At 40.8% G+C, this 25,140-nt stretch overlaps 1 protein-coding gene across 1 annotated transcript in view; it reads left to right on the top strand.

Annotated features, from left to right (window-relative positions):
• The window catches only part of ARHGAP21 (Rho GTPase activating protein 21), a 68,984-nt gene extending 49,106 nt beyond the window's left edge, over nucleotides 1–19,878 (top strand). Inside the window, 18 exon segments of the mRNA XM_035890162.1 lie at nucleotides 5,690–5,732; nucleotides 5,734–5,846; nucleotides 6,001–6,103; nucleotides 6,191–6,227; nucleotides 6,809–6,934; nucleotides 7,946–8,230; nucleotides 9,305–9,369; nucleotides 9,456–9,604; nucleotides 11,121–11,263; nucleotides 11,358–11,513; nucleotides 11,621–11,699; nucleotides 12,193–12,266; nucleotides 12,352–12,441; nucleotides 14,344–14,469; nucleotides 14,669–14,710; nucleotides 15,044–15,149; nucleotides 16,937–16,968; nucleotides 18,003–19,878. Of these exon segments, the coding sequence (XP_035746055.1) occupies nucleotides 5,690–5,732; nucleotides 5,734–5,846; nucleotides 6,001–6,103; nucleotides 6,191–6,227; nucleotides 6,809–6,934; nucleotides 7,946–8,230; nucleotides 9,305–9,369; nucleotides 9,456–9,604; nucleotides 11,121–11,263; nucleotides 11,358–11,513; nucleotides 11,621–11,699; nucleotides 12,193–12,266; nucleotides 12,352–12,441; nucleotides 14,344–14,469; nucleotides 14,669–14,710; nucleotides 15,044–15,149; nucleotides 16,937–16,968; nucleotides 18,003–19,736 (3,503 nt within the window). The 3' untranslated portion in view covers nucleotides 19,737–19,878.
• Nucleotides 19,879–25,140: the final 5,262 nt, after the last annotated feature.

Raw genomic sequence — 25,140 nt, 5'->3', positions numbered from 1 at the left:
TTTTTTATAACTGCCTTGCCTGTGTGTGAAGATCCTCCTCCTACCTCCAGTATCCTGTCCACCCTCTCTCCTTCCTTACTGCATTCTTCTCACCTCTGTCCCCCAGCTCTGCTCCCCCTTGCTCCGCGTGCGCCTGTGCCTCGGCAGCCTTCGCTTGGCCCCTCGTGCTCTGCCTGCTGCCGAGGCGGAGGAAGGGAGATCTGGTCCATGTGGCTGTACCATAGGGGAAGTGTTGTATATAGCAACCTGGGGCGAACCTAAACTGAGAGGCACAGAGGAGGTATTAGACATAGGACAAGATTTTAAAGCTTTCATGTACTGTGTTTAAGAAGAGTACTTCGGAGCAAGGTAGCGTTGTGTGTTGTAACAGTGTGGAGCCTGTCATGGTATCGGGTACTATGGAGTACATGGATCAGCCAAGGATGCAGCGTGCAAAACGGTTGTTGAGAAAGGGCTGGAAGTAAAGGAGTGCTTCTAAAGCCAGGGTTGCTGCAGGGTCTGTCCATGTCACTGTCCGTGATGTCCTGTCCGTCCTTCAGTAAAGATTTTTTTTATTCTAATCAGTGCTCAATAGTTTTGTGCCACCTTTATTGCCATAAGTGAATGAACTTACCATGTAAGATTCATTCTTGAATTACACCCAAAAAGCCATAACCTGTTGTTTGAATTATTGAAGAAATAGAGAGGCAATGGTTAAAATCCTTACTGTAATGGCTGTCAGGGAGATGCTATCTCAGTATATAGAAACCTTCACATCTGTGCCTCAGCTGAATGAAGATAATGTGTTTAATGACTCTCTTAGCCTTTTGCTTTGGAGCCAGAAAGCAGTATGAGTTACGTCCCTGTAGCCTTCTGCAAAAGGCTGAGCTTTTTCAGTTGCTGTTACAGTTCCACAATATCTATGAATAACCAAAATTGCATTAAGTACTACAGGGGCATCTTTAAACACAGACTTAATTCAAGAATCTGATACGTTTTTCAGAAATAATATTAAAGTACAGTTATCCTCTTCAATGTATGCAGTTTGGGAAATTGTATGTTTAGTGATTTTTTTTGTGTGTGTGTCCGGGGGTGCATGCTGTCTCAACATTCTTCACATGAAAAGCATTTTAAAGCTGTTTTAAGTGTGTGTTACTGCACAGCTATTACACTTTTATGATTTGAAGCTTTAAATCAGATAATAAATTGTCTTTGATAAAATACATACTTGTTGAATTAGGGTTTGTAGCCACATATTTACAATGTTTAAGTCGAAATGCCTGATTAGTGTTTTAAATGGTATTGTGGTCTGCAATACATTTACTAAGTAATACAGTTCTTTGTTACAGTCTTTTGAGGTGTTGAGATACTGCTTGCAAGACTGCCACGTCTGAAGGGGAATAAATAATAAAAGATTACTTTAGCCTTGGGAAACTAGTTTTCTCCAGTCACTTTCAATTACCAGTGAAGAAAGATCTGGCAATCTGAATCCTCAGGGGTTGGTGGGAGAAATCAGCTTTTGCTGTTAAAGGTAGCCCAAGCATCCCTGATGGTTAACCTCTCTGAACTACAGTTATTCTGTGAATTTGCTCTCCATGTTTATATGTTATGATTCAGTTAACTAAGCCATTTCCTTAAAAAAAAAACAAAAAAAACCAACCCAAACCCAGAAAAACCAACCAACCAAACCCCACAACCATAACCAACTTGGATAAAGACAGCTCCAGTGCAGCTCAACCCGTACATGTCCATGTGACCGAATGAAATGCATCTGAAGGAGTGTGAGAGATGTCATTGCAGAGATGCTGTCATCTTTGAAGGATCATGAGGCCTGGGGAGATGTCTTCATTAACTGGAAAAAAGCAAACTGTGCACCCATCTTGAAAAAGAATGAGGACAATCTGGCAAAGACAGTCAATTGACCTTATCTCAGTCCTTAGGAAAATCATGGAGTTGGTCCTCTTGGACCTTATTTCTGGGCACATGGAGGTGGTCATTAGGAATAGCTGGCGTCAATTTACCAGGGGTAAATAGTGCTTGACCAACATGATTGCCTTTTATAACAAGATGGCTAGATCTGTGAATGAGAGAACACAAGGGTGTCACTAACCTTGACTTTAGCAAGGCTTTTGACCTCTTCTGTGACACCATCCTTGTGCCATAGTCTAGATGGGTGTACTGCTGGATACATAGGAAAATCATCAGGTGTAAAGACTAGTGGCTAAGGGTTCATATTCTACCTGGAGGCTCGTTGCAAGTGGTGTTCTTCAGGGTCCATATTGTTTAGTATCTTTATCAGTGACCTAGAGAGAAGATGGAACATGCTCACTGAGTTTGCAGACACCACCAAACTAGGGGGTGCAGTCAATATCTGTGAAGGTGTATTCAGAAGGACTTAGCGTAGAGGGATGGTCTGATAGGAACCTCTTGAAATTCAAGGACAAATGCTAAGTCCTGCTCCTAGAATAGGCTAACCTCCTGCAGTGGTACTGGCACCTTGATGTGCCAGACTTAAGACTGTACTGGTCTGCATCAGTAAGAGCACAGCCAGGATATTGAGGGAAGAGGTCATTCCCCTCTGTTTTGCGCTTGTTGGACAAAAGCCCTGAGCAACATGGTCAGAATTCAGCGCTAACCCTGCTCAGAGGAGGAGGTTAGGCTAGGTGACCTTATGAGGTTCACTCCCACCTGATTAATTTAAATTGTACTTAGGGTTCTCAGAATGTGCTCCCTTTTCTGTTCAAGTTGTTACTTTCAAACCTTCATGTGTAATCCAAGGACTGTTCCAGGAGATTCAGGTATAAACAAAGACATGAAATATCGTATTAAGCATGATAAAATTCCTTTGTAGCAGCACAGTAGGGTATGATATAGATCTGTGCTTCCCCCCCCCCCTTTTTTTTTGTGCTCATGCCTTTGAGTCTTTAGAAAGTTAATACTTTAGAAAGTTAATAATTAATAAGTTAGAAAGTCCTTAGTTCTTCATCTACAGAGTGGGGATAGTACATCCTCTTTGTAATGCTTTCTCACCCATACAATCCTCAGTTTTGAAATCTCTAGTTCTGCCTCTGAGCCCATTCAGTGTAAATTTGTGTCTTTGCAGAGTCTGAAACTTAATGTTTTTCCAGATCACTTACACTGTGTACAGATGCTCCCTCTCTTTGTAGGTCTCTGATCTCTAGCTGCACTGCAATACAAACGTACTTTGATACATGAATTCCTCGCTGCTCTTAGCTAGCAAATCAGTTAATGCAAGTTAACGGTAGTTGGAGGTGCGTTGCCTGTTCATTGCAAGTTTTCAGGGTCTTACCCCATAAATGTTTTTGCATTGAAAAGCTCTTCCTGAAAATCACTGGTTGCAGCTGTTGGCCTGTTGCATGCTCATATTCCGAGAGAGGTGACAAGCACCATCCTCCCCTTTGCCAGAGATGCTCTGTCACCATGCTGGCTCATTTTACCATGGCTGGTCTGTTGGGTCACTTCATAGACAATAGTGCAGAACAGATTGTATTTGTATCCTTTTCTCAAATGAACAGTAAAACTTCATGTAATCCTGGAGTCTTTGGCCTTTTTGTTACGAATATTTAAAGGGACACTGGTAACCTGTGAGATGACAAACTGAAAGAGAATGTTGTGTGGCTTGTTTTTTACTGGACAGCAGCAGTGGCATTTGCCAGTGCATTAAATTAGTAGGCAGTAACTCATACGGCATACGTCATGGTTTGCTCTATAATCACTTTACATTATGTAAAAGCTTGCCATTAGCTGACCTTCAGTCTCTTCAGGGATTGAACAGTTATTTCCCTCCTGTACCAATGTCATTTGCAATTTCTTTAAAGCTTGCTTATTTCTAAAACCACTTTAATTTTGATTCATCCGGGGATTAGATCCACTGTGAAGTAATAATAATTTGAATAATCATTGTTGCTTTCAAGGACTTAGAAACTGTTTTTCCTCAGCTGAATTGTTGGATTTAAGTGCTGTGGGAAATGGTGTAGCGGTGCCTCACACTTTCACATTCACAGCTTGCGCAGATTTATTTCAAGCACCAGCATTTTTGTAACTTTTGGGAGTAGAGGCTGACATTTTGAGATAAGTCTGTAATGTAAGTAACTCAAAGCTGAGCACTTCCAGTTTGCATGCTACAAACTAATTAACTGTTCTGTGAGTGGTTATATTCCTTGGTCAATGTTCGTGTCCTTCTCTCAGGGTTTGCTGCAGGGAAGCTGAGCAAATGAAAAAAGGCAATAGGACGGTGAACTGTTGTAGTTTTGAAATGGAAGTGTAACTGAGGTTCTTCCTATCTCCTAGTTGCTGTAGAGAAGAGGTCTGTAAATGCTTCTAATTTATCACTGTGGATGCAAGTAAAACTTACAATTTTTTTAAATTGTAGTATCACAGGTTTGCTGTGAATTCTTTTGCTTTCCCTTTTTGTTAATGTTGCTAGTTTTTTGGGGGGAGATTTTTTTTTAACATTTAACTTCAAAAATTATTATGTTTTGCACTCCAACCAATTTAGAGGGCTTACTGCTAAATCTTCCTGTACTTTAATTGTTTATTGCCTTATTTTAAATTTACATTGCCAAATTTTGATGGTACAAGTGCTGCCTTAACAGAACTGTTAGTGACTGTTGGAAAAGCACAATGCAGCACACGCAGTTGTGTTCACACAAAGCAAAGAATAAACCTCTGTCTGTGAGTGTTGATTGATTTCAATAGGCTTTTCAGTAGCTCTGCATATTACAATTCTTAGCACCTAGAATACATTCATATTCATTACGGCAGTACAGTTCAGCCCCTGCTCGTGACTTGATTTTTTTTTCTTTTTTTCCCCATCCCCTCTTCTACTGAAGCATGAAGTAGAATTATTTTTCTAGTCCTAGTAATGTGTTCTAGAAGACGTTACGGCTCTTTTCTCAGAATGATTGAAAAGGCATCTTTCGGCTTCTTCCATCTTGTAAGAAACATGTTAAATACTAGAAATTAAAGCTTTTTGGAATCTTTCATGATGACCCTTGTGGCTATTGAGACTGTGAGGTGCTGGGCATGTATGGCATGCAATCGTTTGTATGAACAGTTAGTGGAAGAACTAATTGGTATGTAGTAGTGCCATCTTTTAAAAATATGAATACTTGCTTCTTTATTTGCATGTATGGAGGATGGGGGGGATTCATTCTTTGGATGCTGGAAATCTGTTTAAAATGCTTTTTTGTTTGCTTGTAACTTGGCTTTGTTAGTTGAACACTCGTTTAAACCAAGTATTTTTTGATAGTCTGAATGCCCGTATTTTATTGTAGGAAATCGTACTTCTCTGTCTCTTGAATTTAGACTTAGTGATGTAATAAGTGTGTCTTTCACTTATACACATAAACAGCGGTAGTCTACTTGAAAATAATATTACAAGAGTTTTAGCAAATAATTCCTGTTTCATTCACTTACAGCAAAATCTATAATCAGGTATGATGTTCTTTGCCCTTATCTCTAATGTACAGTTAACATTTGTACAAAATGAAACAGGCTCTTCTTTCTTAAAAACAAAAAAAAAAGTACATGTGACAGCATGAATTAATTGGACCCTTAAGTTTGAAATACTTCATCTTTAAGACATTTAATCTGCTATCCTAATAATGAGAAGTTCAGACAGCTGTTTAGTTTTGAGTATTTGATTAACGCATTTAATATATTGATATATGACATATTACCTTTGTAGATGAACCGACTAGTCCTAGTATTGACCATGATATTGCACACATTCGCTTCTGCTGTTCTTTCTGCATCTGCTTCTCAAGCACCAGCTATAACAACTGTTCCTCCCAGTCCCACATCTCCAATCCCTTTAATTCGGCGACAGCTTTCACATGATCATGGTGAGTGTTGATCACATTTTTTTTTCTCATGCAACTTTTTCCCTTTACACTCTGCAGAACAGGAGTGAAAATTGTAAACTCTTCATTGCTCAGAATAAATTGCAAAAATGTGATTCAGGTTCGTATATACTCAAAAATTTCTATTTGTTTGTAGAATCCATCCGGCCTAGTGTCCTGGATAGCCAGCCTGCTGCAAAAACTGAGAGATCAAAGTCATATGATGAAGGACTGGATGACTACAGAGAAGAGGGAAAATCGTAAGTTCTTGAAAAATCAGTTAACTTGGAGATCTGTTTTTCAAAGTGTATAAAATCTCATTTTAACATTTGTTTTTCTCCCAACAGATCCATTAAGCATGTATCTAGTTTAAAGGGGATTAAGGTAGGTGTGTGTATATATATATATATATAACCTCTCCTAAGAATTACCCATGCTGCTGTGACAGGTTGTATGAATTATACAACTCAGTTATACAAAGTGATGTGTTAAACACAGACATGAAGTTTATTGGAATTGCTACTCATCAAATTGCTCTTAATTTTGATTGATTTTGATATTTAAATTCATTCTAATGCTTTTCCCCATTTGGTGCTGTATGCTTATGCATTTACTTATGCATAAGTAAACAAGGTCACTTTTTTTCCTAGGCTCACCACGTGGTCCTTGACTTTCCATTTTCCTCAGCTTCTGTAAACAAAGCATATCTATGGTGTGCTTTTGTAAAAACTTATTAATGAGAGTCTAAGACTCCTGTAGTTCCTCAAAGTATTCTTGGGATGTGTCAGGTCACTACTGTTGTATGGAAACTTTAGAAATTAGTTTTTCCCATGGGGGATATTCTCAGGGGCTTTTTGCTGAATGAGGTGTCAGCTTTTAAAGAGAGAAACATCTTGAATGTAGGGATTGTAGAGAAATGTATTTAGAAGTACACTGTGGGGCTTTTTCTGTGATGTTTTCTTTAGGTCGCAGACAGCCAGAAATCTTCAGAAGACTCAGGTTCCCGAAAAGATTCTTCTTCAGAGGTCTTTGGTGATGCCTCCAAGGAAGGTTGGCTTCATTTTCGTCAGCTTGTTACGGACAAGGGAAAGGTACCTGTCATGTTTTTAACCTGGCACAAATATTAGCTGGTGGAAACCTAAGTTAAGAAACTTAAAGCCTTCCTGGTTTGTGTTTTTAATTAAAATTTTTGGCATATGAGGATCAATAAGACTGACAAAATTTTAGACCTGTTAGAACATTGACTCTAGTGAATTCCTCAGCTTCTTTTACAGACTGCTTTCTGAACTGTCTTCTGATCTTCTGAACTGATAGGACAAGAGGAAGTGGCCTCAAGTTCTGCCAGGGGAGGTTTAGACTGGATATTAGGAAAAATTTCTTCACTGAAAGGGTTGTCAAGCATTGGAACGGGCTGCCCAGGGAATTGGTTGAGTCCCCATCCCTGGAGGTATTTAAAAGATGGGTCGATGTGGTGCTTAGGGACGTGGTTTAGTGGTGGAATGGCAGTGTTAGGTTTATGGTTGGATTTGATAATCTTAAAGGTCTTTTCCAGCCTAAATGATTCTATGATTCTAATTTTATATTCCAAAGCATCTGAAGTAAACTAATTTCTAATGACTAAGTAAGTAGCAACAATCGGTCCCTTGATAATTGTAGTTTGAAAAAAGCTGTAGTTTTTGTGACTGTTGTGGATTTGAGTTCAGACTAAACTTCTGCAAGCATATAGGCTAACGCTAAAGGAAAATTGGGAGTCTGGAATTGCAGTGGCGTGTAAACATGAGTCTGACTTGAATGGACTAAGTATTTTTTATTATATTTGTATTAATGCCTCTGTGAAATTCTAGTCACATTCTGTTTCTTGCTACTGTCATATGTGAACACACGCTTAATGGGTGACCAGGGAGGGCAGGCTACTGAGCAATTCACTCCTCTAATGGAGAGCAATTAGTGTACTTCTGTGTAGTCTTTCCACAGGTCATTCTTAAGAATGGTACAGGTACGTGGTTACTCTTTCTTTTTAAAACTTCTGGAGGTTTCTTTTTAATCCAGAAACATTCACTGTAGCCAATAAGCAAGCTAACACATCAGTTGATGTTTTTCAGCGAGTTGGTGGGAGCATTCGGCCCTGGAAGCAGTTGTATGTCGTTCTTCGAGGTCATTCACTTTATTTGTACAAGGATAAAAAGGAACAAGTGACCCCGTCTGAAGAAGAACAACCTATAAGCATCAATGCCTGTTTGATAGACATCTCATACTGTGAAACCAAGAGGAAAAACGTGTTCAGACTCACCACATCAGACTGCGAGTATCTGTTTCAAGCCGAGGACAGAGATAATATGTTAGCATGGATTAAAGCAATACAAGACAATAGCAACTTAAATGATGAGGTAACCATATAATATATAATGCAGAAGCCATAATTCTTGTCTTCTAATTAAAAATTGATTGCATTTTCTTGTACTTAATACTTCAACAAAAGAAATCATTTCCATTAAACAATAGACCAAAATGTGTACAGGAGCGTACAAGACAATGAGGTGAAAGGCAAGATAACTGAGTAAATAAATTGAGTTTAAAAAAAGCCTGTGACATTCTTACAATGAGAGAGCAGACTTTTGGAAATAGATGTCATTGCTGATTTGACTGAAGATACACTTTATATTAAACTGCTCTGTCAAAAATCCCTAATCTTTTTTAAGATAATTGCAGTATTAGAACCAGTGTGTTCTGTCTTCAGACTTGCACTGCAGAGTGGTGTGTGCAGTGGTACAGTGTGGTGAGTTTCTCAGTAGTTAAAAAGTGAAACCTTGAAGGATGTCTGTTTCCGTGATTAAATGTTGATGTTTCTGTGAATTAGTTAATGCTAATTACAAAAGGCAAACATACACTGTTGTACATATAATATCAGTAGCTGTCCCAATATTGTCCTCAGTGCATTTTCATTCCAGTGATGAGCAACAGAGGAATATTTTCATGTCTGTGATCAGGCACATCTGCTCAGATTTGAAATAATCATCCAAAGGAAAATGGATTAATAAACATTATTAGATGGATAAAAGCACATTTGAATTCATGGCTGTTTCAGCTGTATGTGTGGTAGCAATCAGTTATATAAGTACTGTGTACACATAGGATTGGATTTTGCAGAGTTGTAGGGTGTGTTGACTTGCATGGTTTTTATTTAAACTTCCAATTCAACAGGATTTAATCAGATCATATTGCTTTGGGGAAAAAAATGGAACTAGTATTTAATTTGTAATTCCTCGCTTTAGTTTTCCTCATGGTTTTTAAATGTTTTGTCCTTACTGTTCTAAAGGATTTTCTTTTTTTTTTTTAACTGTACTGAAATGTTAATTTTTCATGTGTGGTCTGTTGACAGGAAGAGTTAATCATATTCTTAAAGTAAAAAAATATTTGTTGTATTTTAAAGATTGTAAAGTAGATCTCAATTTGTTTTCTAGGATACTGGTGTTACTAGTAGAGATCTAATTAGTCGAAGGATTAAAGAATACAGCACAATGATGAGGTAGGTGAATTATATGCTTACTGCCAGTAGTTTTTGTAGACTTCTTACCTAGCTTCTTTTTACTGAAGTAATATATCTTGTCTCAGTTCTTCAAGCAGCAAAACAGAGCCATCTCCCAAAACACCTCGCCAGAGTCTAAGTATCAGACAGACTCTGCTTGGAACTAAAGCAGAACAGAGGACCCAGAGTCCGCATTCTCCTAAGGATGAGTCTGAAAGGAAGCTTCTCACTAAAGGTCCGTATGCTTTGTGTATTTCTTCAGTTCCTTATAGACCCAGTGTGAAGCCGTTGAGGTGCCTTTCTCACGTTTTTCAAACTCATGGATGTACAGATGCAAACCAAGTATTAACCAGGGTTTTTTTTGAGCTACAGTTATAATCACTCATTTCCTCTAACTGCTTCATTTAGATGTTATCGTAGATATACTTGAGGTCTTCACAGATCCTTGAAGCTTTTTATTCCAGTCCTCTCTCAAGAGGGTTTTGGGTTCTTTTTCCTACAGTTCCATTTAGTGTTAACAGTAGTAAAATATAGGTGTTACACTTCTTGTGACCAAAATTTTGCCAAGCTTTGGAAATAATTGTGTGTGTAATTCATACTTTTGTCTCCAGCTAACTTGGAAAATAACAAGGTAAATTAACATTTTAAATATGCTGTTAAGAAACCAAAGGTTTCCACTGAAATGTTTTAGAAGTAGAGAATTTATTTTTTTTTTTTAATCTTAATCTTTAAAATACAGGACAGAAACTGTATTACTTTTTTCAGAACAAAAAATAATGCCTGCTGCATTCTAAAAAAGGTCCCATGAGCTGGCACTGCAAACTTAAATCAGTAACTGAACTCCCATCAAATAATGTCAGAATGTGTAAAGGTATGGTATTTCTGATCAGACTGTGCCTGTAAGAATGTTGCATACAAATTCAGGCAACTGGCTGAGCAATCATTTTTGATCAACCGCTTTTGAACAGTTTAGTCTTGAATTTAAGCTGTGAGTGAATTCTCCTTTATGTTACCAAGAAATATCCCTTTGCTCCCGCTATGCTACAGATTGGTAACTAAATTGCAGACGCTAGGTAGATGTCAAATCTGCTGAAAGAGTATTTCCAGAAATACTTGAATAAGAAGGAAGTACTATTGTATTAGGTGACTTGCAGTACAAGATAAATGGGAATTGCATTTTGCTACATGGATTGTATAGGAAAGGTAAACAGAGCAACTGAACTTTTTACCTGATTTTTGGATAGATAATACTTTTAAGTATTTGAGTCCTGTTTGGAATGATTTAGGAGTGACTAAAATCTGGTAATTTTTGAAAGAGTGAGTCGGTCTGGACAAGTGTGAGCATGGCTGTATAGTTTCATAGGTATTTTGTGCAGCACTGTGTTCAGTAGAGACTCAATCTTGCCTTGCTAAATGTAGATTTTATTTTTTTAAAATGCAATTTATGTACCTTTAGTCTTGAAATGATGAAATTCCGCAGTACCACTCAGCAACTTGCTTTTCTACATCTGGAGTCTGAGTATGTTTAAATATATCTTTTGAATCGCAAAAGAGTAAAAGGTATGTTTAAAGACAGACTAACGTTTAGTGAGTTACTGTGGGAAGCTGAGCCAGTGAAAGAGGTAAAAATGCAGTAGGGTATTACTTGATCTTTGCAAATCTGTCACCCATATTCACAGCAGATTTTGTGACTTAAATGCTTGCTCTTTTCTTCTTTATTTCCTTGTTTGCATTATACTAACAACAAAAAGATGAGACAAGCCCACCAAAAGACAAGGGGACGTGGAGAAAAGGCATTCCAAGCATTATGAGGAAGACATTTGAAAAGAAGCCATCTGCTGTAGGAACGTTTGGTGTTAGACTAGATGACTGCCCCCCAGCTCATACCAACAAAGTATGGAAGGACAATTTTTCTTTTCATTCTCATTTTAAAATACTTTTTGTATTAATTACTTTAAAATTTATGTATAACTTGTCTTTTTCTTCAGTATATTCCACTGATTGTTGATATATGCTGCAAACTGGTTGAAGAAAGAGGTCTTGAATACACAGGTATTTACAGAGTTCCTGGAAATAATGCTGCCATCTCAAGTATGCAAGAAGAGCTCAACAAAGGAATGACTGACATTGATGTTCATGATGATGTAAGTCTTTGATCACGCTATTTCCAGGTTGAACTCCCCAAAACTTCTGTTTGTGTTGTGATTATAGAAATATAAAGCATGTCTACCCTTTTCTTCTAAATGTGTAGAAATGGCGAGACTTGAATGTGATAAGCAGTTTGCTGAAATCCTTCTTCAGAAAGCTCCCAGAACCACTTTTTACCAATGGTAAGTTGTTTATGTTATGATTTTGTCCTTAGGCATTACTGTTGAACAGTTGTTTTGCAACTTTCAGATTATTTGAGAGAAAATTCGGTGGAGTTGTCCTAACTCTGTAATAAATGCCCTCTTTCTTCCTTAAAGAGCTGGGAGTCATGGTGATCATAGAGCTTAAGAATGAGAGTTGTAAATAGAATTTCTGTGATGGTGAAGGAATTATGAATTTGAAAAAAAAAAAGAGTAAAATTTGCATTTTTACTGTTGCATTATTCTATGGAAGCTGGTTTTTTTCCCACTGCCATCTTATTATATACCATGTAATGGGCTAATTTATGACTTCCAAAGGTCATTCAGATATATATATGGTTTTTCATACATACATACATATATATGTTATCTGTATTCATGGGGGAGGAGTGAGGATGGGGCTGGGGGGTGGGGATGTATACATATATATATATAAACTCATATATGTATGATTAATTTCTGCTTTTTTTATCAGACAAATATGCAGATTTTATAGATGCCAATAGAAAAGAAGATCCTGTTGAACGTCTGAAAACACTGAAGAGACTGGTAAGCTGAAATCAGGTGTGTTGTAGGTGCATTACAAAATTAGCATTAAATGTTTAATGTTCTGAATAGTGATTGTTTGTTTCAGATCCATGATTTACCTGAACATCACTATGAGACTCTCAAGTTTCTTTCTGCACACCTGAAGACAGTAGCAGAGAACTCAGAAAAGAACAAGGTATCAGAAACAAAAGTATAATGTATTTTGGTTTGTTTCATTCATTAAGTACAGTTTTTGTGCAGTTTTTGATAATCTTCTATTGTAGATAAAATTAAGACCTTTGCTCTGTTAAGAAGGTTTTTTTGATTAGACTAAGGACTCCTGAAAAATATGCACCTGTTTAGTGTGAATTAAGTTTATTCAAAGTGGTATTAATTCTTGTGAGAATAACTGCTTATATCTTAAATTTATTCCAAGTCTAAATTTCGTATAATCCTACCTAGATGCCTATAAGAGTGTGCCTGGGTAGGGCACAGGTGAATGTGGCCTGAATGAACCTGTTGACAGAGGCTGTCACACCAGCTTTTTGGAAAGCCTGGCTTCCTGGGCAATTGAGTAATTTTTGACTAGGACTTGCTGTAATTGCTTGGATGTTGGATGGCACCGTAGATGCTGGTTTGACTGGTTTTAAGAAAGAAAATTCATGATGTAAAGGGTGGAAGTTCACCACTACAGGGTCTTAGTGCACCACTAAGAACAGCTTTTTGTTATTTCCATGGGGTGAAGAAGAGTTGGTTTCCATTAAGTGCTTCCATGCATGCTATAATCATACAGTGAATGTAAATAATAATATCCCCTTTTTTTAACCTCTCAGGAAGGGGTAGCTGAATGCAAAGCTGTGCACAATATGAGTGTGCTTATGGATGCCTGCCTCAGGGCAGGTAACGTGGTGGCTTGTCACTTGGCTACCAATGAGCAGGGTATAGGAAAAAAACTTGTCATTGATGCTATGTAGGGGAACCTATGGCCAATCGTAAATCATTTAAAAGATCAGAAAATGACTCAGTTCAAATGAATATGGTAGGTTCCAACATCAGTTCTGCAAGTAATACCTTCTAGTTAAATATGAAAGAAAAATGTGTGTGTGTATATAAAAAATATTTAACAAATAACAACCTAGTGGAATTATAGTTGACATTATAAGGAAATGATAGTAAATGTCATTTTTAAGTGCAATGCCTAAAGTAAACCTTTATTTATTATTGTATGGTTTTGGTGTGCTGTATAAGTGTTGTTCGAATAATGTTAATATTACAGAATATATAAGGCCAGATGAGTGAGGTGATATTATAATTGTATGGTTTGTCAAAGGCCACAATTCAAGTCAAACTGAGCATTAGGGGCTTGTGTCATTATGTATGCAACTTCCTTCTAGTAAGCACAAGGACCTTGCCTCCTACATATTATTGGTCTATTCTATGTCACAGCAGTTATCTGTATGTCAGAGAAGTAAGCAAAAATAGAAGGTAAGTATTCTTCTGCTGCTTTCTTGGAATTATTTGTCAGAAATGTAACATTAAAAGTAAATTAAGTGGATGATTAATGTTGTGACATGATCGGATGACTCTGAGTCTGTCTCACGAATAGATGTCTTGGGGTCTATGATGTTGGTTGCTCCCGCTTCCTCCAAAGTAGTTGTAAATTGAATGAGCTCTTTGTCAGTAGGCATAATACAGTATTTGATTACCAGCTTAATTTTTCCACGTGTCATGTAAACATTTTCAGGAAAAAAACAGTCTTATGGGAAGAAAAAAAAAAAGATACCCCTGAAAGGGTAAAGAATGTATCTGAGTTCTTGGGTTTTCTGTGCTTGTGGAGCTATTTACTTGCAGTGGGTTAAGGAAGGTTAAATTCTGAATTTCAGAAATGTTGGGTGCATTTAGTGCAGCTGCGTATAGGAGAGTTTTAGTGTTGTGTAACATCCTACCTGAGTCACTGATGTGTTTTTTAAAAACCTTTTATTTGTTCTTATTTGAAATGGTTCTCGGATATTAGTAGTGTTATATTACTGTACTTATTAGCCCGTATTACTGTATTTCTCATTATAAATGTATGATGTGGAAATATTTCGTTTCTTAGATGGAACCAAGAAACCTGGCAATAGTATTTGGTCCAACACTTGTGAGGACATCTGACGATAACATGACACACATGGTTACGCACATGCCAGACCAATATAAAATTGTAGAAACACTCATCCAAAAAGTAAGTGGATGCATTTCATTATTTAAAAAATAAGATTGTACACAGATCGACCAGCTTTTCTTTTATTCAACCAGTTTGGGTCTGTTATTTATCCTTTGAACTCCAGGATATTGGTTTTAGTAATGTCCATGTTTGATTGTTCCACACTTGGGTTTTGTGTTTCCTGTGGGGTTTTCACCTTTTTTATTTTAAATTGTAGCATGACTGGTTTTTCACAGAAGATGATGCTGAAGAACCTCTTGTAAGTATTGTGTCATAAATATTTGTGCTCTAATTATCTTAGTTTAGCATCTGCTTCTGCTGCCTCTAGAATGTCTATATTTTTCTTATTACATCACTGTATGGTTTGCTCTTCAGAAGCATCTTTTTAGCTCTCCAGTCCTTGCAGTAATGAATTTAAAAAAAAAAAAAAAAAGCCATGCATTTGTTTTAAAATCATAAAGCAAAATGGGAAAATAAGAACGTGTGAGGAAAGCGTGTGCTCAGGTGAATAATGCAATTTTCTAAATGCTGTTGAATCGTAATGAACTATTTGTGAAACGATGATGAAGAGATCTTTGTTTATTAACTATAGACAACAGTTCAGGAGGAAAACACTGTAGAATCTCAGCCAGTGCCAAACATAGATCATTTACTCACCAACATTGGAAGAACGGGAGTATCTCCTGGAGACGTATCAGGTAACTCTTGTCTGGACAGTGTTAGTCCATAGGCTAGAATAAGCTACTCTGTTAACTCGCTGTAACTCTCTCTTCCTATTTTCTTTTACTAATAAACTGTTTTTCTCTTTTCCAAAAGATCATTAACACTTCTTAAAGACTTGAATTGTTGATAATCATGCATGATATAATTTGGAAAACTTTGTTGTCTAACAGAAATATAACCATTAAAAGATGAGGCTTGCACATACTATTTTATTTATTCACAGTAACCCATGCAATCATCATCGTGAGGTGAAGCAGATTTGCTGCTGTAAAGTGGTTTGTTGTGGTGGCAGAAAGACTGATCTCCAGTGGTGTTCTAATATTACTCCTTCCCAACGTTAGGAATGCAAAAAATTGAGTTATGTTTTCTTGTCAAGTGATGGGCACTTTAATATGTTGCAGTATGTTTATACTAAAGCTGATTTCCTTCTGTTTATAAATGCCATCCTCTTTTGTGGCTAAGGACAAGCATTGCAGGCTCTTTTTTGGTGACTTTTTTCCCCCCTCCCTTCACTATGCTATTGCACTAACCCAGCATGTTGTATCCCACCAATGTTATCCCTTCGTCTCTAGCTTTTGTTTCAGTTTTCAAAGGGTCGTGCAGCACTTACTGAAACAGTCACTTTATACTGATGTTGTAACAGGCGAAGTGGGAGGAGTCTATCACACGGTGATGTCATTAGTGGATTCTGTGATGTCACTGATGGACAGCTGGAACTGTAGGAAGAAGGAGGACTGTTGCCCACACTGTAGCTGCCTTGTCTGCAGAAACCCCCGTTTCTTGTAAATGGAGAAAAAAAAAGAAAAAAGTTGATCTGTGCTGTAAATTTTCTTTTAAGAGTATTTTAAACAGATCAATGCTACTTTTTAAAAGTTTTTCTGCTGTTTCTTGTTATCTCTGAAGCAGACCCTGAGGAGAAATAGCATGGTATGGTCTACCAGTCTTTCTAGTCATAAAGCATTAGCCATGTGTCAAAAAGGGGTGTGGCAGGGGGCTCAGCTCTTTCTTCCTAGGGAGAAAGTCCCTAAAGCTGGAACACATCCAAGTTCATGTTTTTTAGTCACTGTGCTAGCCCCTTCCTACCCCCTTTGTAATTGTATAATCTTGGGTTTTGCGAGACAGTAAAACTATGGTGTCCATTTTTCATTTCATAATAGCGCTTGTTGTAGAAAAGTACAAAACTGGTAGCTGCTGAAATCTAGCCGATTTAAAAATAAAATTTTACCTATACGTAGTCAGAGGTGGAGAGAGATGTGTAATTGGGGTTCTACGCACAAAATACAACTTAATTCCTTTAAAACTTCACAAAAAGAATATGACTACATGAACCATGATTTGTACCTAGGGCAGCCAACGGTACTAAGACATTCAATTTTGCTTTGTGTATCCTGAATCTCAGGAGAGTACACAGTACGATCCTGAAAAGGTCTCTCAGCTGCGGTTTTGCAGGGGCTGTATACTTAAAACATTGAATAAACATTAGTATTTCTGTTTTTTATTTAGAAGAACAGGGCTCCTTTGCCATTCCTATCATTGAGCTGGTTCTGCCTACAATTCACAGCATCCTTTCATGGCGGTGGCTTTCTGTGGTGCAGCTTGCATCTTTGTGAGCTCTGACTATTCACTCTGTTCTGGTTTTTATTTGCTTCACATTTTGTTCTGTGCTTGTCTTTTTCCATAAGTCCAGCATTGTCTGTAGCAGGGATGAAAAAATTGCACAGAACTGAGCAGAATTGTCTTTTTTTTTTTAATTTTTCCACAGATTCAGCTACTAGTGACTCAGCAAAATCTAAGGTAAATAATTTTGTGAAATTATGTAATTACAAGCTGCTGAAATCTTAGATACTTGCTTGCTTTATTAAAATGCTTGTATGCAGATGTACTATAGAGCCTGTGTCGAGTTTTTTGAGTAAGTGGTAATAATACTATTTCCTCATCAAATAATTTTGAAGTGTTACATTGGAAAAGTATCACTTGTTTGCAGTTAGCTGCATCTGCCAAAGCAAGCAGCTGCACATGTTAACAGCTTTGTTCCAAACTCTTGTAATTGTGAATGCTTACCTCCTTTTTGCATCTCATTGAGTAGAGGTAAATGTACATAGTTTATGTTCCCCATTATTGTTGGCATGCTACTTACTCTCCGACAGTATTTGTGTTTCCCTATTTGACTGAAAAATGTGTATGTAGAATTAGCCTTTATTTCCTCAGAAGGTAATGGGAATAATTGGGCTGGTCGCATGTTCCCTTCTGTGTGGTTCGAAAAGCAGATTCCTCAAAAGGCAGAAAGAAGTTTATTTCTGTTAATTTCCTATACTTGCACCTAAACTAGGGTTGTATATAGCTGTCATTGTATTGGTACTATTGAATCGATACGGTTTAAAAATTCAGACGGCCTGAGAAGTGAAAGATCAGCTAGAAAATAGTTGGAGAAATTAGCCTTTCCCCATAGGTAAGACACCTTTGAAGGATGGACTGAAACCACGCTCCTGGGATCTCAGCTGTGAAGCAGTTTCTGTTGCAAACCAATCTTGAAAAGGTCATCTTGCTGTAATGGAGCCTGCTTCATAGTTGATCAAAATCAAAATAGCTGTATATACAAACTAGTCTGTGTCAAGTTAAAGGGATTCAGACGAAAAGTGGAATTTTCAGGATGAGAATTGACTTCCTGGGCAGTGTCATGTAGACTATGCAAAGAGCGTGGAAATATTTCCTCAGTAAAGATAGGCTTTCTGCTCTGGAGATTGGGATACATTTTTTGAAAGTCTCAAGCTAACAAATGTTTCTTTGCTATTTCTAATCATGCGCTCTCCCTTTTGTTTTTTTAACAGGGTTCTTGGGGTTCTGGAAGGGATCAGTATAGCAAGGAACTGCTTGTGTCCTCCATTTTTGCAGCAGCTAGTCGCAAGCGGAAAAAAACAAAAGAGAAACCACAACCAAGCAGCTCGGAGGATGAGTTGGATAATGTGTTTTTCAAGAAGGAGCTTGCGGAACAGTCTCGTGGTGACACAACAAAAGAGGACATAGCTAAAGGGGAGTATGAAAGAGAGAGAGACTTAGGGAGAAAACAGAGGATGTTTGTCCTGAAGGAAAAAGAGAACAGCGTTAAAAAAGATGTGAATGTTGTAAAGGACGAAAAGAAGACATTAAAGAAAGAAAGTACCGTGTCAGAAGAACCTTCACTGCCTTACCATGAAAAATGTACAAAATCATCGAATCTCAGCTCTCTGCAAACCATGCAGAAGAATAACCCAAAAATGCCTAGTTCACAATCTTCTTCCCAGGTTGAGGAGACAGTGTCTGACTCTGGCACTATGCTTAGCACTTCCTCCCAGGCTTCCCAGCACAGATACTCGTGCAAAAAAGTAGCCAGCCCTGACATGAAACACAATGAGTTTTTAGCAGCTGATGTCAGTTCCATCACCTCGGATTACTCAACTACTTCATCTACTGTATATCTCACTGGTTTAGATGCCAGTATGCTGAGCCCTGAGGTGCAGTCGGTGACCGAAAGCAAGGGAGAAGAAGCTGATGATGAGAGGAGTGAATTGATCAGTGAAGGGCGTCCTGTGGAGACGGACAGCGAAAGTGACTTCCCTGTCTTTGCCACCAGTGCTGCTGCTGAAAGGCTGTCCAAGGGGAAGGTTTCAGAAGCGGTGAAGACCAGTCGGAGGAACTCTGAAGAAAGCGAAATAAGTTGTACTGAGGGAAGTTCAACACCAAAGTTAGAGAGTCGCAGACTTTTTAGCTCACACAAACTTATTGAATGCGATACGCTGTCTAGGAGAAAGTCTGCACGGCACAAAACGGACAGTGAGGGTTCAGGGGATGCGAAGAGCGAGAAAGATTTGCCTACTGTGACCAAAATGTTTGACATAATGAAAAAAGGAAGATCGACAAGCAGTTTAGCTACATCAGCCAGAAGCGAGGCTGACAAACAAGAACCTACCTGGAGACTTAAAATTACAGATAGGTTAAAGCTGCGACTCAAATCATCTGCTGACGACATGTTTGGAGTCGGGAATCAAAAAGCTAACTCTGCAGAGACTGCAAAGAGAAAAAACATCAGGCGAAGGCACACACTTGGAGGACAGAGGGATTTCGCTGAAATAAGTGTCCTGAATGCTTGGAAAGCTCAAGAGCCAAGTCAAAGTCGAGAGAGGGAATCTGAGCTTTCAGCTGTGAACCGCTTGAAGCCAAAATGTCCAGCACAGGACCTCTCAATCTCGGACTGGCTTGCACGGGAACGTTTACGCACTAGCACAACTGACCTTAATACGGGTGAAACTGGAAAGCCCAGACTTGAGAACACTAGCTTAGCAGATGTATCAAAGGTGGATCTGCCTTCATCTGCGGAGATGCAGGCAGATGAAGGCAGTTCTTCCAGCAGCTTGACTTCAATTAATAGAACACCACCTTCGGGACCATTTCAGGCACCAGACCAGGTAAATGGTGAAAATTATCAGAATATGAACAAAACCAACTTCAGCCCAGCAGTTGATGCCCATCCTCATAAACTGTCTGGGACCCAAGTGGTTAGATCTCGATTCTACCAGTATCTTTGAAATGGGGAGATATGTCCACTACAGCAATTCATTAACTTACTGTTACACTTCCCAGTAACTGTGTGTATGTGTGTGTGTACATATATATATATATTTTCCTGTACTGTTGTTGTTATGCAGCCTTCATTTGGGCTGGTTTCATCAATATGCTCTGTGGAACGTCTTCACAGTGCATTGCCACAGCCAGAAGAACACTAAAGTTAAAGTATATATATATATTTTAAGAAAAAGTATATTTGATGGCTGCATACAAATGTTGAACAAAGCATCTGATGCGACATGCTGTGTAGTGTATACATGGGTTTCTGACTGAGAGTTGGCCTGGCATTAGTATGCAGAAAAATTGTTCTTTTGGTTTAGTCACTAACAAGTGCCTCATCATAAATTCATTTGGTTTGTTAGGGTGCCATATTGTTAAATTAGAGAAACTTATTACAAACAAATGAATGCATTTTACTGTTAACGAGTTTCATTACATTTTACAAATGTTAACACAGGTGGCTACAGAGCTTCCATTCCTTAGGCATTCCAGTAAATATTGGAGTTTTATATTTCCAATTTTAATACAGATTTTGAGTTTTATGTGACTTGAATTTTTAATCTTTCTGTAAAATAAGTAACTTAAATGTACATATTACATGTGTATCTTTTCTTCAGATACCAGATTTGATATAAATGTTGTAACATAGGCGTGTAGATAGTGGATACTGGATGGAACTGGTTTCTTTTATTGAGAATATAATTCTGCATGAAGACCTAATGAATCCAAACCTGTATCATGCCTGTGTGCATACCCACTTAAACACTGGAAATAAAGTTGTTTTGGTGACTCTTGGCGTGATGGGAATTCATTCTCATGCAGTGGGCCACTGCCCACTGGCTCGCAGAGCTTGCAGTTGCTGCTGGGTGAAGACTTCAAAGTCTCGTCTGTGGGACGAGATCGCAGAGGCTAGCATACGGGAGGGGGGGTCAGTTGGTTAAATATTTTCACCTTGATGCGTAATCAGATTCTGAGGTACGTAGCAAGTTGGTTGATGTTTGATACGCTGGTTTTGCAGCACTGAAAAGCCATGTCCATAATCGTCCCCAAGTCATAAAGAGTGAATACTGGCCTCTGCCGGTCAAAACATCACCGTAGCACAGGTCTTGGACTGTCTGGTTTTAACTGTGAAGATGAGTTTGTACACTGAAACAAACCCCTTCTGTGGGTGAACTCTCTACCAAGTTTTATTTTTTCTCTTCCATTTTCTTGCACACCTATTTCAAAACAAAGCAGCTGTTCATCACTTTGGGTATTCCCGGGACCTGTGCTGTCACTTGCTTGGCAGAGGATTAAACCCGTATCAGTGATAAATTAGCAACAAACATCATGAGCATAGAAAGATTTGCTCCGACACGTGTGTCCTGTTACTGAGAAGGAATGACAGGATCTGGGATGTGTAGGCTGACGTGGTTGCAAGCAGACCTTGCTTCTTTCCAAAGTGGCCGTAACAGTCCCGTGCTTTGATCTGCCGTGGTTTTGAACCTTGTGAGAAACCATTATAAAAACTGGCTGTCAAGAAAAGCGTCGGATAAGACCATTGAAGATCTGTGGAAGTTCTCGCCACATACCTATGTGCATCGAGTACCAAATCACATAAAAATGAGTCCTGTTCTTGTGATCTCCTTGCAAACCAAAATGTCTTTTCCCCCCAAGAGCGAACAGGACACTGGTGCTTCAGCAGCATTCCTGTGCGCAGGGCGAGGAGGAATGGGTATGCTTTGTGAAGCACAGAGGAACTGATGATGTTTTTTGTTTCAGTACTAATAGTAAAGCGTATTTGAACAAGGGATTTCAAAATACAGCATTGCGATGCCTCTGTAATGCTATCCATCAGCAACTACCCATAGTCTCTTCCTGGGGACGTGTTCTGTCCCATCGTTAGCCTCAGGAGCTCATTAGAGTGTGTGTTGAGCACCCCAGTCACCCCAGTAAGCCGCAGGGGTCTTCTCAATGAAGCAGTATACTCGTGGGGGTACGTAAGGAGTCCTGGGGGTCTGCTCTGATTCGACAGCAGTTTCGAATGGATCATATTAATTGTCATTTTGTTGTGTTTATAGATGACTAACTCCCGAGTCAAGATGTGTGGCTGTGAACTCTTACACTTGAGAGCATAGAACTTTCGTTGTGTTGACTGCAGTAGAGCACAAGATCTTTTGAAAAATTTGGAACTTAAAAAAACCAACCTCACAAATCGGGGAATCGTGTTGGCTGACAACGCTACAGGTACAAATTTAAGGCCTCTGCAGCCTCCGTGGTATCTTCCACTGCTGCACTGGCTACATGGAAGCTACAGAGCAGTTGCAGAAGGAGCTTGGACTAAAGTTGGGAATGTCCGGGGGGTGTAAGAAAAGGATTAGGGTGGTTCAGACCACCGCCGCCCTGCCCCGTCCATCCACATCGGGTCTTGGAGGAGGGAACCTGGCAGGCAGCGTGGGAGGGAGGGAGGGAAGCGCTGGGGAAGCACCTGAGGTGAAGAGGAGGTGGAGGGAGGAAGCTGGGAGAGGCACGCACTGAGCTCCACCTGAAGAAAGCAGCAGCACGCGGCAGTGTGGCTGGGCTGGGCTGAGCAAAGGCCGATGCTTTTTCTGCTCTTTTGAAAGACTGCCAAGCCTGGGGCCACCTTACGTTCCAGCCAGCGTGGCAGCTGAGATGACGGGCATTTTCAGGAGCCATTGCTATGCCCTGTTCTTAACAGCAGTGACTTCAGACCCTTACCTGTGGCACTTTTATCATCTTGGTTTTGTTTGGTTTCGGTTTTTCCCCTCCTGCTCTGGAAGAGGAGGGTGACTGACTGACAGAGGAAGGGCAGCGCGTGCGGTAACCTGCCCTGAGGTGAATGCTGTCAGTGCCGGTATTTCCCTGGCAGCTGGATCCGGGGGGATCGCCTGGCCCCAGCAGGCGTAGGAGGCTCAGGGCTCGGGCTGGTTGGGGTTTGAGTATTTGTTTGGTTTCGGTTTTTCCCCTCCTGCTCTGGAAGAGGAGGGTGACTGACTGACAGAGGAAGGGCAGCGCGTGCGGTAACCTGCCCTGAGGTGAATGCTGTCAGTGCCGGTATTTCCCTGGCAGCTGGATCCGGGGGGATCGCCTGGCCCCAGCAGGCGTAGGAGGCTCAGGGCTCGGGCTGGTTGGGGTTTGAGTATCTCCAAGGATGGAGACTCCACAACCTCCCTGGGCGACCTGTGATGGTGTTTGATCGCACTTACAGTAAAAAGAGGTGCGCTTTTTTATGTTTAAGCAGAATTTCATGTGCCTATTTTTTGTTTTTATACTCATCATCAGAAGGATTCAGACTGGCTCAGAAGGTACTTTTGGTCTGAGGACTGCTTGGAGCTGTGTAGCTGCAAATCATTAGGAACAGGTCTAAGCTGAGATCTGAAGAGAAGGAACAAAAGGATGAACTGTGGTGGCAGTAATAGCATTTGGATTTTTAAAATGTTTCCAGTAGTGTTTCCTGTTTCAGCGGGGATCGAGGGTTGTTTGAAGTCCCTCTTCTGGGATCTGATAGCAGTCACACAGCACCTTCCAGCTTTTTAAGCCTCTCTGAAGGGCTTGTGACGGTCCCCGTTAGTATTGCTCACAGCACTGATAACGTGGAATTAAGACATGGCCACAGTCCAGATGGTTTCTTGACTATCTTTCACGCTGCTGCAGAGCTGAAGGAAAATCCTTTGCTGAGCTGCACCTACGGGTCTCTTCTTCTGTCTGCAGCGATCTTGGGAGAACCTCTCTCCACTCCATTCAGGCAGGAGGAAGGCGTGTGAAGTGTGGGCTCATCTGCTATAAGAAGCTGTGCTCTTGTTTTTAAAGCCAGGTCATTACACTATCCCCATTTAGATTGTAATCAAGCAATTAATTGTGCCAGCCTGCAGGAAGAAGGGTGTAGTTTGCTGCATGGCTGGGAGGGCGAATGCCTTGAACCAGACCTGCTGTTGCGAAAGTGGCTTGCATTCATGAGACCGTAAATACCTGCCTTGATGTCTGTTACCCAACCTGTGAGTTAAGCGTGCAGGAAGAGCTGCCTCTGGGCGGGGATCAGATGGGGTTTGGCCCTGTACGTTTCTAGGCAGGGATGTCCTGCACATCGCTCCTCTTCCCTGCCCTATGCATCGTCCTCAGCTCTGCCTCCCCACCGCCGTGCCCTGCCTGTCGCAGGGGCTGGGCGCCACGTTGCTTCGTCGTTGCTGCAGTTCCCGTAGGTGCAGTCAGCCGGTGCGTGGGGACGGCGCTTCCTCTGCCGCGAGGTCCTGGGCTGGCACAGACTGCAACAGGCAGCCGGAAGGTCCTGCTCGCCGTCCAACTCCTCTCACCTCCAAAGGGAGGGCCAAGCCCCTTCGGTTCTGATTTTTTTTGGAGCAGTGAGGTCCCATCACCTCTGAGCCTGCAGGATTGCTGCAAACTAAAGAAACTCGGTGGCTGCTCACAGAGGAGCCATGTGCTGGTAGCAGGTCCAGTCCCCTGGCGATGCAGCGCCCTGCTGGGTTGGGTTTTGTGAAGAGCCTCTGTCATTTCTAAACTGCCCCAGAGCCAGTGAGAGCTTGATCTGGAATTGTGTGCATCAGGTGCCCTGGCGACAGCGAGGAGGGTGGGCTGGTTTTTTGCATATTCCTCTTTTGAGCATGGGCCGGCCGTGGCCTTGCCTGCTGGGGGCTGAGGGCTGCTCTGTTAGCGCTGAGCACCGACTGCAGCTGTAGCTGCCTGGGCTCTCGCCCCTAACTGGCTGCAGTCACCTCCACCAAAACCGCCTCCTCTTACCTGCTTTGTAGTGAGAAACTTGGCTTTTTAATCCCTAGCCCATGCTGCTCCCTTCTGCGCTCAAGCGGTTTATTTACAGACTTGCTGCTTTCTCTAAATACTCTGCCCAGCGTTGAAGAGCATTCCCAGTGCGGAGCCAGGGCCTGCGCGCAGCCCCTCCCTGCCTCTGTGAACCCCTGACAGCTTCACGGCTCTGCAAGTCGGATGGGGAGGGGATAAGCGCTGCCTGGCTCCCGGTGGTCCTGGCAGCGGTGCCTGCGCAGGGGGTTATGTGCTGAGACAGGGGTTGGTTTCCTGGTGGGTGCTACACCCCAGCGCTGAGGGCGATACATGGATGGGGGTGTGGGTGTTGTGTTCGCGCCCTGATGGCAACTCCCACGTTCACCACCGCAAGCAAGAATTGCCTGTGGAGTACAGCACCGCCGCACTGCCCGCCCGGCGACTGTGCGGGGACCTGTGGTGTTTGTACGACTACTGTCAGCATCTAAATTCAGACAGGCGGGGAGAGTGCGCTGCTGCAGCCCCTTGCCCAAAGAGGCCATGAGAAGCAGCAGCGGGAGCCGTGCCAGAGCCGCGGTGGGGCAGGGCCTGCCCTCCGGGGCTCCGCCT

This window comes from Egretta garzetta, unplaced genomic scaffold, assembly GCF_000687185.1.
Source record: "Egretta garzetta isolate BGI_Z169 unplaced genomic scaffold, ASM68718v1 scaffold142, whole genome shotgun sequence".
NCBI lineage: Eukaryota > Metazoa > Chordata > Aves > Pelecaniformes > Ardeidae > Egretta > Egretta garzetta.
This window is presented reverse-complemented; position numbering and strand designations above follow the sequence as displayed.